The sequence below is a fragment of the Aquarana catesbeiana genome, linkage group LG04 (assembly GCF_042186555.1).
Source record: "Aquarana catesbeiana isolate 2022-GZ linkage group LG04, ASM4218655v1, whole genome shotgun sequence".
Taxonomy (NCBI): domain Eukaryota; kingdom Metazoa; phylum Chordata; class Amphibia; order Anura; family Ranidae; genus Aquarana; species Aquarana catesbeiana.
Window position 1 is genome coordinate 85,167,821 of NC_133327.1, and position 12,525 is coordinate 85,180,345.

The 12,525-nt window shown below is 46.0% G+C and overlaps 1 protein-coding gene across 2 annotated transcripts in view; it reads left to right on the forward strand.

Moving 5' to 3' along the window:
- The window catches only part of NBAS (NBAS subunit of NRZ tethering complex), a 1,128,646-nt gene that overhangs the window by 14,989 nt on the left and 1,101,132 nt on the right, over nt 1-12,525 (forward strand). For both annotated transcript variants that reach the window (XM_073625355.1, XM_073625357.1), the window contains exons 2-3: nt 3,139-3,193; nt 6,497-6,533. In XM_073625355.1, the coding sequence (XP_073481456.1) occupies nt 3,139-3,193; nt 6,497-6,533 (92 nt within the window). The remainder of the gene's footprint in view (nt 1-3,138; nt 3,194-6,496; nt 6,534-12,525) is intronic.

A 12,525-nucleotide genomic window follows, 5' to 3' on the forward strand; every position in this document is an offset into this window, starting at 1 on the left:
GATGTGTTTTCAGTGCTACAAAACTAAACCTGATAGCTACTCTGAGGGTATTAGGAAAGCTTCTGGAAACTTTTGGAAGTGCCTGTTGATTTTTGGATATTGTTTACAAGCAGAACTGACATCCTCTGTGCGTGAAGCCATGCTGGCCATTTTTTTATACCTGGCGGTCACTAAGTCTCTGAGGATCGGCTGTCATACAGGAAATGCATGATTGAAATATTTGTCTTTAAAAATGCTAATTGTTGGCATGTTTGATCTGCAGGTCATATTTTCATAGAGTGATTCTATACAAAGGTTTATGTATCCCTATACCTAAAACTTTTCTTTTTAGTTTTGAATAGGATAGAGAAGGGATAGATCTTGTGCCGGGTTATTTTTTGCTACCTGTGTCCCATTGAGGAGATTTCCTCTTATTTCCTGCCCTGGAGACATAACCGAATTATGCATACAGGCAATTTGCTATGTACACAGAGCAGATTATATATTATTATATATTGTATGCTATGGGCCTACAAACGTACACAGGTCAGTTCTGGTCCACAACACTTGGCTGTATAAATCAAAACTAAAATAATTCAGGGCCCTGAGTATGGACCATATATTGTGCTCTACTTTTGTGATAACACTTTCATGCATACATGGTGAGTTTTATTGGTCTCCGCTGCTGCTCAGGGCCAACAGGGTAATATTAACAATGTGTAGCCATTGGAACCACTGCTGGTTACACACTATTGATGCTTACATCTTCCTCTGAATAAGTCATTTATGTGGTGGCCTCATTCAGCCCACTTCCTCTGAGCCCATGATATCCTGGACCCACCCCATCCTGTTACTGGACAGTGAAAGGAGAAGCAGCACAGTGATGAGCTCTGCTCTCTGTCTACTTTCTACTCCTGTCAGCATGAGTATTTCAGCACATGAACTGATCGGCTCCCTGAGCTGCTAATCGGCTAACATTCTGGTACACTGTTCGTATTTATAAAGTACATTTAAAGTGTAAGTTCACCTTTTTCACAAAAAATGGAAAGGTGAACTAACACCCTACATTATGGGTGTCCAACCCCCTACTCCCCTGGTCCCTGCTGCACTGACCTCCGTGGATGATTAGTTCTCACTGCCCATGCAGCCAGTACAGTGGTTTGAGGATTTGAAAGCCAAGGTTCTTCTTCCCCTTTTTTTCTTTAGGGACGCCAGGATGCATCCGAGCGATTCTAATTGGTCAATGTGAATTGCTCTGATCTGTCCTGGAAGAAGATCGTGGCTTTTAAATCCTTGGACCCCTGCAAAGGTTACATGGGCAGTGAAATCAAATCATGCATGGAGGTAAGTGCAGTGGGGTGGGTGTAGGGCAGTTGTATTGATTTAAAATTTACGGAGGTCCGATTAGTAAAATTTTCTTCCAGCAGAGGCCCGAATCGCATGTTTGTGTGGAGACTCAGATCCTTCCCATCATAGCTCACTCTAATGCCCCGTACACACGTTTGGAAATTCCGCCAGCAAAAGTCCGATGTGAGCTCTTGGTCAGAAATTCCGACCGTGTGTATGGAATTTCCTCCAGCAAAAGATTGAGAGCATGTTCTCTATTTTTCCAACGGAAATACCGATCGTCTGTAGCAATTCCGACGCTTAAAATTCCTACGCATGCTCGGAAACAATTCAACGCATGCTCTGAAGCATTGAACTTCATTTTCTCAGCTCGTCGTAGTGTTGTACGTCACCGAGTTCTTGACGGTCGAAAGTTCAGAGAACTTTTGTGGGACCGTGTGTATGCAAGGCAAGCTTGAGCGGAATCCTGTCGGAAAAACCATCCAAGGTTTTTCCGACGGAAATTCCGATCGTGTGTACGGGGCATTATATCACAATCCTGTTTTTACATCAGTGTTCTGAGACCCCCACTTCACATTAGTTTTCTTTTCATAGTGTTTTCAGGCCCCCTTCACATCACCCCAAAACACCCTTCACAGTAGTGTACTGAACCCCCTTTATTCACTGCATTCTTCACAACATTCCCCCGCATGCAGCACTGCCCCCTATATATCACCTGCCCCATTTCACATCACCCCCTCACTGCCCCCCCTTTACATCACCTCCCCACTGCACTGCCCCCCTTTACTTAACCCCCCTACTGCACTGCCCCCTCACATCACAAACACCCCCTCTTCACATAACCCCCTCCACAGTGCTGCCTCTCTTCACATCCCCTCCCCCATAGCACTACCCCTCCTTTTACATCAGCCCTCCCCTACAACACTGCCTCTCTTTACATCACTCCCCTCGCACATCCTTGCCCCCCATCCTGCCCCTTGACATAACACCTCCCCTCTCCAGTTGTATCCTCTGCCCCCCTTCACTCTCCTCCCAGTCTCTGCCGCTGTCATTCTGAAGACAAGGCGGAGAGCGGGAGGCAGGTTAGGAATGAACCCATCATGGAAAGCACAGCTCAGCACTGGATGGAGGGCGGGAGCTGCAAGAGTTAACTTTCTAGACAAAGCGCGGTTCTAGCAGCCAATCACTTGCAGGTTATTATGACAAGTTAGCCAGCCGGCAGCTCCCGCCCTCCATCCAGTGCCGAGCTGTGCTTCCCAAACTTGGTTCATTCCTATCCTGCCTCCCGCTCTCCGCGTTGTCTTGAGAATGACAGCGGCAGAGACTGGGAGATAGAAACGGCTCCTAAATGGGTCCGGATGGGACAGTGGTTCAGTCTGCATTTGGACCGCCGTCTGCCATTTAATGATGCCTGGTGTAGGGTGTTCATTTTTTTTGGGTGAAAAGATGAGCTTACACTTTAATGTTGTACTAATCTTCAAAAAGCTGCACTAATTTGTGTCTTTTTATATTTTATCTTATTATTAATCTTTAAAGGGAACGTGGTGCGTTTCTCTACCCGCTGCCTATATTCTGTACCTTCACAGCGAGGAATAAATTGCTTTGTTAATGTGGGGAAGATTAAACTATTAGCACCATTGTGTAACATTTGTATGAACTTTAGGAAGTAAACCTCCCATATACATTTGGTTATAAGCCCGGTGTTGTATTATTTGCTACTTATTCTTGGCTCAGCTGTTTGCGCTGCTGCCAGTAAGATTTGTCACATAGTATAAGTTTGGCATTCATGTAATTATCCTGTTTTATTTTCAGCCTCGAGGGAATCGTGAACATGGAGCATCGTTTGTCCTCACAAAGGCTATTACAGGTACGCAGAGATCTTCCATTATCCTGACCCAGAGTCGGATCTAATCTGTACTGTACTTTACCAGTGTTTACTCCGTACCCAAATGCAATCATTCCACTGGTGTTCTGCACCTCCTGTAGTTGCTGCAGTGCTGCGTCCTTTGTCCCTGTCAGCAGAGCAGCAGATGGCTAAGGATTATTGGAGCCGTGGCCCAGCAGCTGTAATAATGATGATCTATACAGGTTCTGCTCCGGTCTTAGTGGGCTCCACAGCTGTGGTTCCACATTCTGCGTCTACTAATAGTCTGCCAGGCACAAGCCGCTGAGAACGCTGAAAATTATTCACAGCACTTCAAAAGGCAGCGTTATAAATGTTCTTCTTCCCTATGTAGTACAGATTCTGTGTGTAAAGCCAATGGCTTTAGTAGTGGAAGTTCTGGGGCATAGCATTTCATTTTACTAGTAAAAAGGACATGCCTGGCAGACTAGATGATTTAGCATGCAAATGCACACAGGTCATTCAGATTAACTGTCCACAGCTTCTTTTTTGTGCCTGGAGTTTTACTTAAAGTGTAACTCCAATTTTGTTCAGAAAAAAACATTCACCTCTGGGTGATCTATGTACATTGCAAGGATTTTAACAAACTTTGTTGCAGATTCCTATCTTTAGTTATTCTATAGAAATAGCTGTTTGTGTCCATTTATAAAGTGAATAGGAGTGATTTTCTAATTCTCAATCAGCTGCTGTACTTGCAAGGTTCTAATTAGGAAAGTGGCAGGGTCTGCATCCCTTTAGACATGATTTACCTTTGGGAGTTTCTCACCAAAAATGATATGTTTATTGCAGGGGATGCTCAAAATCTGATTTGTATCTTAATGCAGACTCCTGGGAAAATCGGCCAATCACACATACAGGAAATTACATATGTGCCGGGGGAGTCCTGTACACCATCTGTGTACAGAACACCTCCAGGTTGCCATATTGCATTGCATTTTACGGAAAATTACAGAGCTGCAGACTGACAATGACATTTTTAATAACATTCATTTACAATATGTCTTTTGTGTAGCAATTGTATATACTGTATTATTTCCACTTTTCTACGAAAGTGGAGTTACCCTTTAACGAAAATCTGTCACTTTATCCATTCATGTCAAAGGTTCAAGTTCAACTTTAGGTATGATCTTAAAGGCCAACTCTAATGCCGCGTACACACGGTCGGACTTTTCGTCTACAAAAGTCCGACAGCCTGTCCGACAGACTTCCGGCGGACTTTCGGCGGACTTGCAGCAGACTTTCTAACGAACGGACTTGCCTACACACGACCACACAAAAGTCCGACGGATTCGTACGTGATGACGTACACCGGGCTAAAATAAGGAAGTTCATAGCCAGTAGCCAATAGCTGCCCTAGCATGGGTTTTTGTCCGTCGGACTAGCACACAGACGAGCGGATTTCGGGGTCCGTCGTAGTTACGACGTAAAGATTTGAAGCATGTTTCAAATCTAAAGTCCGTCGGATTTGAGGCTGAAAAAGTCTGCTGAAAGTCCGGAGAAGCCCACACACGATCGGATTACCAGCCAGCTTTAGTCCGTCGGCGTCCGTTGGACTTTTGTAGACGAAAAGTCCGACCGTGTGTACGCGGCATAAGAATACAAATCTGTATTCCTTACCTGTCTCTAGCCAGCTCTGGTGCTGTTCTTCTCTACTCAAACTCTGGTCTGTGGGCGAAACCTTGGCCTTCTTTTGTAGAAAACAGGTACATTAACCCTGTATTATACATTGAGGAGGCTGGAATGCAACCGCTGCCAGACAGTTTCAACTTAGAGAGGCAGCACCGGGGGGACCCTACTGGAGGGACAAATAAGGTAAGTATTTCTACTTATTCCTCTATCCCTAGACAAGCATTTAACTGTTGCAGTGCTGGAGGGGGGCAACACTGCTAGAGTGGATTTTCTAAATATTCCTGAAGTTTAATTACATAGTTACTTTGGTCCAGCTTGGCACAATGTAAGTATGCATATTTCATACCTGGTGGGAAAGCTGCAGTCGTTGTAGTAGTCGATGTTACTACAGTGATTGTGATGATCTTCTGTGTTCTATGCTGAGCTCCTCTGCACACTGACCACAGGGGATACTTAAGCAGGTCGTAGGTGACTTGATTTTCTTTCTTTCCTTCTACCACAGGTGGAAGGAAAGAAAATTACTCCATTCCCCAATCAATACAGTCAGTGTTGATGGGGGAATCCCTCCTGTAGCGTTATTGTGTTTTGCCGGGATCGGGGCTCCGTGGATCGCTCCCGGACAGCAGAACACAATGAAAACTGGTAGTGGCTACAGCTGGTGCAGTAATCGAATGTGAAAAATCTGACAGGTTGGTTGAACCCAAGTCAATCAATGGCTCGACTTGGGTTCAATCAGCTTGCTCATACATGGATTCAATCTTAGCTGGACCCCGCTGAACTGGCCGAATTTCGATCCACGAATGGCCGGCTTTACAAAGCACTTCCACGATTCATAGAATGCCTTGTATTTTTTTCAGTGCATTTTTGCAAGGCGGTCTCTAATTGGACAAGATGGAGAAGAGGGTCGTTGATGTAAAAAACGTGCATTCATTAAAGAAAAAAAAAAAGGCATCCTGTGAATAGTAGCAGCAGTGCCTACCAAGCCTTTAGGGTTAGGTAAGCATAGGACCTGAAAAATCTACTAGAGCTCCAACTACTACAGAGGTTGTGAGGTTCCACAGCAGGTATGAGATGCTCACTTCTATTGTGCCAGGCTGGACCAACACAGATCATACTTGGAGTTCAGATTTAAAGCCCAACTCTGGGCAGGATCATTTTCAGAGGTTTCATGCGGGCAAAAATTTTTGTTCCTTGGGAGGACTGTTGTACAGGCATGCTTCTGTCTTCTGCAAATCAATTTTCATGCTGTTCTCATAGATCCCGCCATTGTGGTTGCATTCCCTCCCCCTTTCTTCTTACCAGTAAAAAAACTTAGGCTCCAGGCTTCATTTTTTCAATGTACAGCGGAGCATTGCTCTGGTGCTAGTGCTGGCCTAGTAAATCAGATCATTGCAGTGACACTTAGGAAGTGATGAACTTTCTTTATCAAAGCGATAGGTTGAATTCTGAGTATTATCAAATGTCTCTGTTGGCTGTGAGTCAATGACATGAGTCTGTAAAATACTACTTGTATCAGTTCCTAACACACCCACTGTACCACCTGGAAAGGATGGCATCACAAATGGCTTTGTATTGTTAATTGTGAAATATTGGCATGTTAATGAAGATTTATAACTCATATCTCCTTTTGTGCTTTAGGTCCAGCATTGTATATGCTGCAGTACATCTGGTACAGGTAAGTGCCTATATGTTTTTGTTGTAAATTGTTGTGTTTTTATGGCTGAAAGGTAGGATTCTATAAAGCTGGCTTGTATTTGGTAATTATGTGGCTCACTTTATGTAGTTCATCTCGCTAGAATGTTTTGGTTGGGAGTGAACGGTGTAAAGACAGGACTCTATCGGTGGCTGAAGACATGCAAGTGACTCTTCGAGAGGCAGTGCTATTGTGTCCTCCAATACAAGATGTGTGGAGAAAAATTCATCCCAATTTATGGACACTTATCAAAGCTTTGTGTAGGGACACCTAATATCTAAGGAAGTGTATCATTTATTTACAGTATCTCATAAAAGTGAGTACACCCCTCACATTTTTGTAAATATTTTATTCTATCTTATCGTGTGACAACACTGAAGAAATGACACTTTGCTACAATGTAAGATAGTGAGTGTACAGCTTGTATAACAATGTAAGTTTGCTGTCCCCTCAAAATAACTCAACACACAGCCATTAATGTCTAAACCGCTGGCAACAAAAGTGAGTACACCTCTAAGTGAAAATGTCTAAATTGGGCTCAATTTACAAGGTCTCAGGTGTGAATGGGGAGCAGGTGTGTTAAATTTGGTGTTGTCGCTTTCACTCTCTCATACTGGTCACTGGAAGTTCAACATGGCACCTAATGGCAAAGTACTCTCTGAGGATCTGAAAAAAAAAAATTTGTTGCTCTACATAAAGATGGCCTAGGCTATAAGAAGATTGCCAAGACCCTGAAACTGAGCTGCAGCATGGTGGCCAAGCCCATACAGCGGTTTAACAGGACAGGTTCCACTCAGAACAGGCCTCGCTATGGTCGACCAAATAAGTTTAGTGCACGTGCTCAGCGTCATATCCAAAGGTTGTCTTTGGGAAATAGACGTATGAGTGCTGCCAGCATTGCTGCAGAGGTTGAAGGGGTGGGGGTGGGGGGGGGGGGTGGGGGGGTCAGCCTGTCAGTGCTCAGACCATATGCCACACACTGCATCAAATTGGTCTGCATGGCTGTCCTCCCAGAAGGAAGCCTCTTCTAAAGATGTTGCACAAGAAAGCCCACAAGCAGTTTGCTGCAGACTAAGGACATGGATTACTGGAACCATGTCCTGTGGTCTGATGAGACCAAGATAAACTTATTTGGTTCAGATAGTGTCAAGCATATGTGGCGGCAACCAGGTGAGGAGTACAGAGACAAGTGTCTTGCCTACAGTCAAGCATGGTGGTGGGAGTGTGATGGTCTGGGGCTGCATGAGTGCTGCCAGCACTGGGGAGCTACAGTTCATTGAGGGAACCATGAATGCCAACATGCACTGTGACATACCGAAGCAGAGCATGATCCTCTCCCTTCCGAGACTGGGCCGCAGGGCAGAATTCCAACATGATAACTACCCCAAACACACCTCCAAGATGACCACTGCCTTGCTAAAGAAGCTAAGGGTAAAGGTGATGGACTGACCAAGCATGTCTCCAGATCTAAACCCTATTGAGAATCTGTTGGGCATCCTCAAACGGTGCAAGGTCTCTAACATCCACCAGCTCCGTGATATCGTCACGGAGGAGTGGAAGAGGACTCCAGTGGCAACCTGTGAAGCTCTGGTGAACTCCATGCCCAAGAGGATTAAGGCAGTGCTGGAAAATAATGGTGGCCACACAAAATATTGACACTTTGGGCCCAATTTGGACATTTTCACTTAGGGGTGTACTCACTTTTGTTGCCAGCAGTTTAGACATTAATGGCCGTGTGTTGAGTTATTTTGAGGGGGGACAGTAAATTTACACTGTTATACAAGCTGTAAACTCACTACTTTACATTGTAGCAAAGTGTCATTTCTTCAGTGTTGTCATGAAAAGATAGAATAAAATATTTTCCAAAATGTGAGGGGTGTACTCACTAAGGCCCCTTTCACACTGGGGTGGTGGGGGCGTCGGCGGTACAACAGCGCTATTTTTAGCGCTGCTGTACCGTCGTTCTTGTAGCTGTATTTGGCCGCTAGCGGTGCGGTTTTAACCCCCGCTGGCGGCCGAAAAAGGGTTAAAATCCCTCGTACAGCGCGGCTATAGCCGCGGTATAGCCGCGCTGTCCCATTGATTTCAATGGGCAGGAGCGGTTTAGGAGCGGTGAATACACCGCTCCTTCACCGCTCCAAAAAAGCGGTTTGCAGGACTTTTTTCACCGTCCTGCCTGCGCACCGCTTCAGTGTGAAAGCCCTCGGGCTTTCACACTGAACAAACAGCGGAGGCTGTATAGGGGCGGTTTGCAGGCGGTATTTTTAGCGCAATACCGCCTGCAAACTGCCCCAGTGTGAAAGGGGTCTAAAAGTCAAACTCATATATTATATAGATTCATTACGCACAGAATTATATGTATTTCAATTTTTTTTGTAATTTTGTTGATTATGGCTTACAGCTAGTGAAAACCCAAAATTCAGTATCTCAGAAAATAAGAATATAACAGAAGACCAATAAAAAAAAAGGATTTTTAATTCAGAAATGTTGGCTTACTGAAAAGTATGTCCATGTACATTATATATGTACTCAATACTTGGTCGGGGCTCCTTTTGCATAAATTACTGCACCAATGCGACATGGCATGGAGGCGATCAGCCTGTGGCACTGCTGAGGTGTTATGGAAGCCTAGGTTGCTTTGATAGCGGCCTTCAGCTTGTCTGTATTGTTGTCTGGTGAATCTCATCTTCCTCTTGACAATACCCCACAGATTCGCTATGGGGTCTAGCAATGGGGTCAGGCATGTTTGTTGGCCAATCAAGCACAGTGGTACCATGATCATTAAACCAGGTATTGGCACTTTTGGCAGTGTGGCCAGGTGCCAAGTGCTGCTGGAAAATGAAATTAGCATCTCCATAAAGCTGGTCAGCAGAAAGAATCATGAAGTGCTCAAGAATTTCCTGGTAGAGGGTTGCGCTGACTTTGGACTTGATAAAACACAGTGGGCCAACACCAGCAGATGACATGGCTCCTCAAATCATCACTGACTGTGGACAATTCACACTGGACCTCATGCAACTTGCATTCTGTGCCTCTCCAGTTCCTTCAGACTCTGGGACCTTGATTTCCAAATGAAATGCAAAATTTTCCACAGTCAGTGATGATTTGGAGAGCCATGTCATCTGCTGGTGTTGGTCAACTGTGTTTTATGAAGTCCAATGTCAGCGCAGCCCTCTACCAGGAAATTCTAGAGCACTTCATGGTTCCCTCTGCTGGCCAGCTTTATGGAGATGCTGATTTCATTTTCCAGCAGGACTTGGTACCTGCCCACACTGCTAAAAGTACCAATACCTGGTTTAATGATCATGGTATCACTGGCAATATATATGATATATTTAATGATGATGATTTAATTGTGGTTGATAAAGCAGGGTATATATGGACAGTTTATTTTTATTTTTTTATTAAATCGGTGGGTTGAACGAAAAAAATAACTGACTGCTAACTGCATCCACACAAGCAATGTGGATGGAGGGATCTCCCCCACCATGCTGTTGTATTTTGACAGCGAGGACTCCCTTGCAGCCAGTGGCTGCAAGTGCTGCTTAAATATTGGTTTTCCATCAGGACTGTTTGATAGAAGTTGGTCTAATAACTGGCTTCTGCTGAACAGACGGGGGTACACACGTATCATTGCTGCCGAACCGTCCAAATTTCGATACGTTTATACTCATCTTAAGAGTTCAAAAATATCTGTACAATTTACAAGATCAGATCTGGGCAGGTTTTCATCAGGACAACTTTATTCTGTCGTGCATTACATTAATAAAAGCCCTCTAAACCAGTTTTTCTTTTTAACATGGAGGAACCATTGAAATAACTTTCAGGTCTTAAAGAAACCCAGAAATAATTACTATATCTACACAGCTCACAGTGCATCAGTTTGGTAGTCAGTGGAAAGATTACTTCTTACATTGGGGGTCTTGAAAAATAATTCTCCTTACATTGGTAGTCATTGGGAACAATGCCTCATACATTGGTAGTCATTGGACCCTTACATTGGTGATCACAGAATATTCCTTACATTGACGGGTTAAGGAAAGAGGGCTTCTTGCATTACTGGTCATTTACATAGGTGCCCCTTGGAAAAAAAATATCCATACATTGGTGGTCATTGAGAAGATTGTTCCTTACGTTGGTGATCCGTGGGAAGACTGTCCCTCACATTGGTGATCAGTGGGAAGAATGTCCCTCGCATTGGTGATCAGCGGCAAGAATATCCCTCGCATTGGGGATCAGCGGCAAGAATGTCCCTCGCATTGGGGATCAGCGGCAAGAATGTCCCTCGCATTGGGGATCAGCGGCAAGAATGTCCCTCGCATTGGGGATCAGCGGCAAGAATGTCCCTCGCATTGGGGATCAGCGGCAAGAATGTCCCTCGCATTGGGGATCAGCGGCAAGAATGTCCCTCGCATTGGGGATCAGCGGCAAGAATGTCCCTCGCATTGGGGATCAGCGGCAAGAATGTCCCTCGCATTGGGGATCAGCGGCAAGAATGTCCCTCGCATTGGGGATCAGCGGCAAGAATGTCCCTCGCATTGGGGATCAGCGGCAAGAATGTCCCTCGCATTGGGGATCAGCGGCAAGAATGTCCCTCGCATTGGGGATCAGCGGCAAGAATGTCCCTCGCATTGGGGATAAGCGGCAAGAATGTCCCTCGCATTGGGGATCAGCGGCAAGAATGTCCCTCGCATTGGGGATCAGCGGCAAGAATGTCCCTCGCATTGGGGATCAGCGGCAAGAATGTCCCTCGTATTGGCGATCAGCGGGAAGAATGTCCCTCGTATTGGCCATCAGCGGGAAGAATGTCCCTCACATTGGGGGTCAGCGGGAAGAATGTCCCTCACATTGGGGGTCAGCGGGAAGAATGTCCTTCACATTGGGGGTCAGCGGGAAGAATGTCCTTCACATTGGGGGTCAGCGGGAAGAATGTCCCTCACATTGGGGTCAGCGGGAAGAATGTCCCTCACATTGGGGGTCAGCGGGAAGAATGTCCCTCACATTGGGGGTCAGCGGGAAGAATGTCCCTCACATTGGGGGTCAGCGGGAAGAATGTCCCTCACATTGGGGGTCAGCGGGAAGAATGTCCCTCACATTGGGGGTCAGCGGGAAGAATGTCCCTCACATTGGGGGTCAGCGGGAAGAATGTCCCTCACATTGGGGGTCAGCGGGAAGAATGTCCCTCACATTGGGGGTCAGCGGGAAGAATGTCCCTCGTATTGGTGATCAGCGGGAAGAATGTCCCTGATCAGCGCAAAGAATGTCCCTCGTATTGGTGATCAGCGCAAAGAATGTCCATCGTATCGGCGATCAGCGGGAAGAATGTCCATCGTATCGGCGATCAGCGGGAAGAATGTCCCTCGTATTGGCGATCAGCGGGAAGAATGTCCCTCACATTGGGGGTCAGCGGGAAGAATGTCCCTTACATTGGGGGTCAGCGGGAAGAATGTCCCTCACATTGGGGGTCAGCGGGAAGAATGTCCTTCACATTGGGGGTCAGCGGGAAGAATGTCCTTCACATTGGGGGTCAGCGGGAAGAATGTCCCTCACATTGGGGTCAGCGGGAAGAATGTCCCTCACATTGGGGGTCAGCGGGAAGAATGTCCCTCACATTGGGGGTCAGCGGGAAGAATGTCCCTCACATTGGGGGTCAGCGGGAAGAATGTCCCTCACATTGGGGGTCAGCGGGAAGAATGTCCCTCACATTGGGGGTCAGCGGGAAGAATGTCCCTCACATTGGGGGTCAGCGGGAAGAATGTCCCTCACATTGGGGGTCAGCGGGAAGAATGTCCCTCGTATTGGTGATCAGCGGGAAGAATGTCCCTGATCAGCGCAAAGAATGTCCCTCGTATTGGTGATCAGCGCAAAGAATGTCCATCGTATCGGCGATCAGCGGGAAGAATGTCCATCGTATCGGCGATCAGCGGGAAGAATGTCCCTCGTATTGGCGATCAGCGGGAAGAATGTCCCTCGT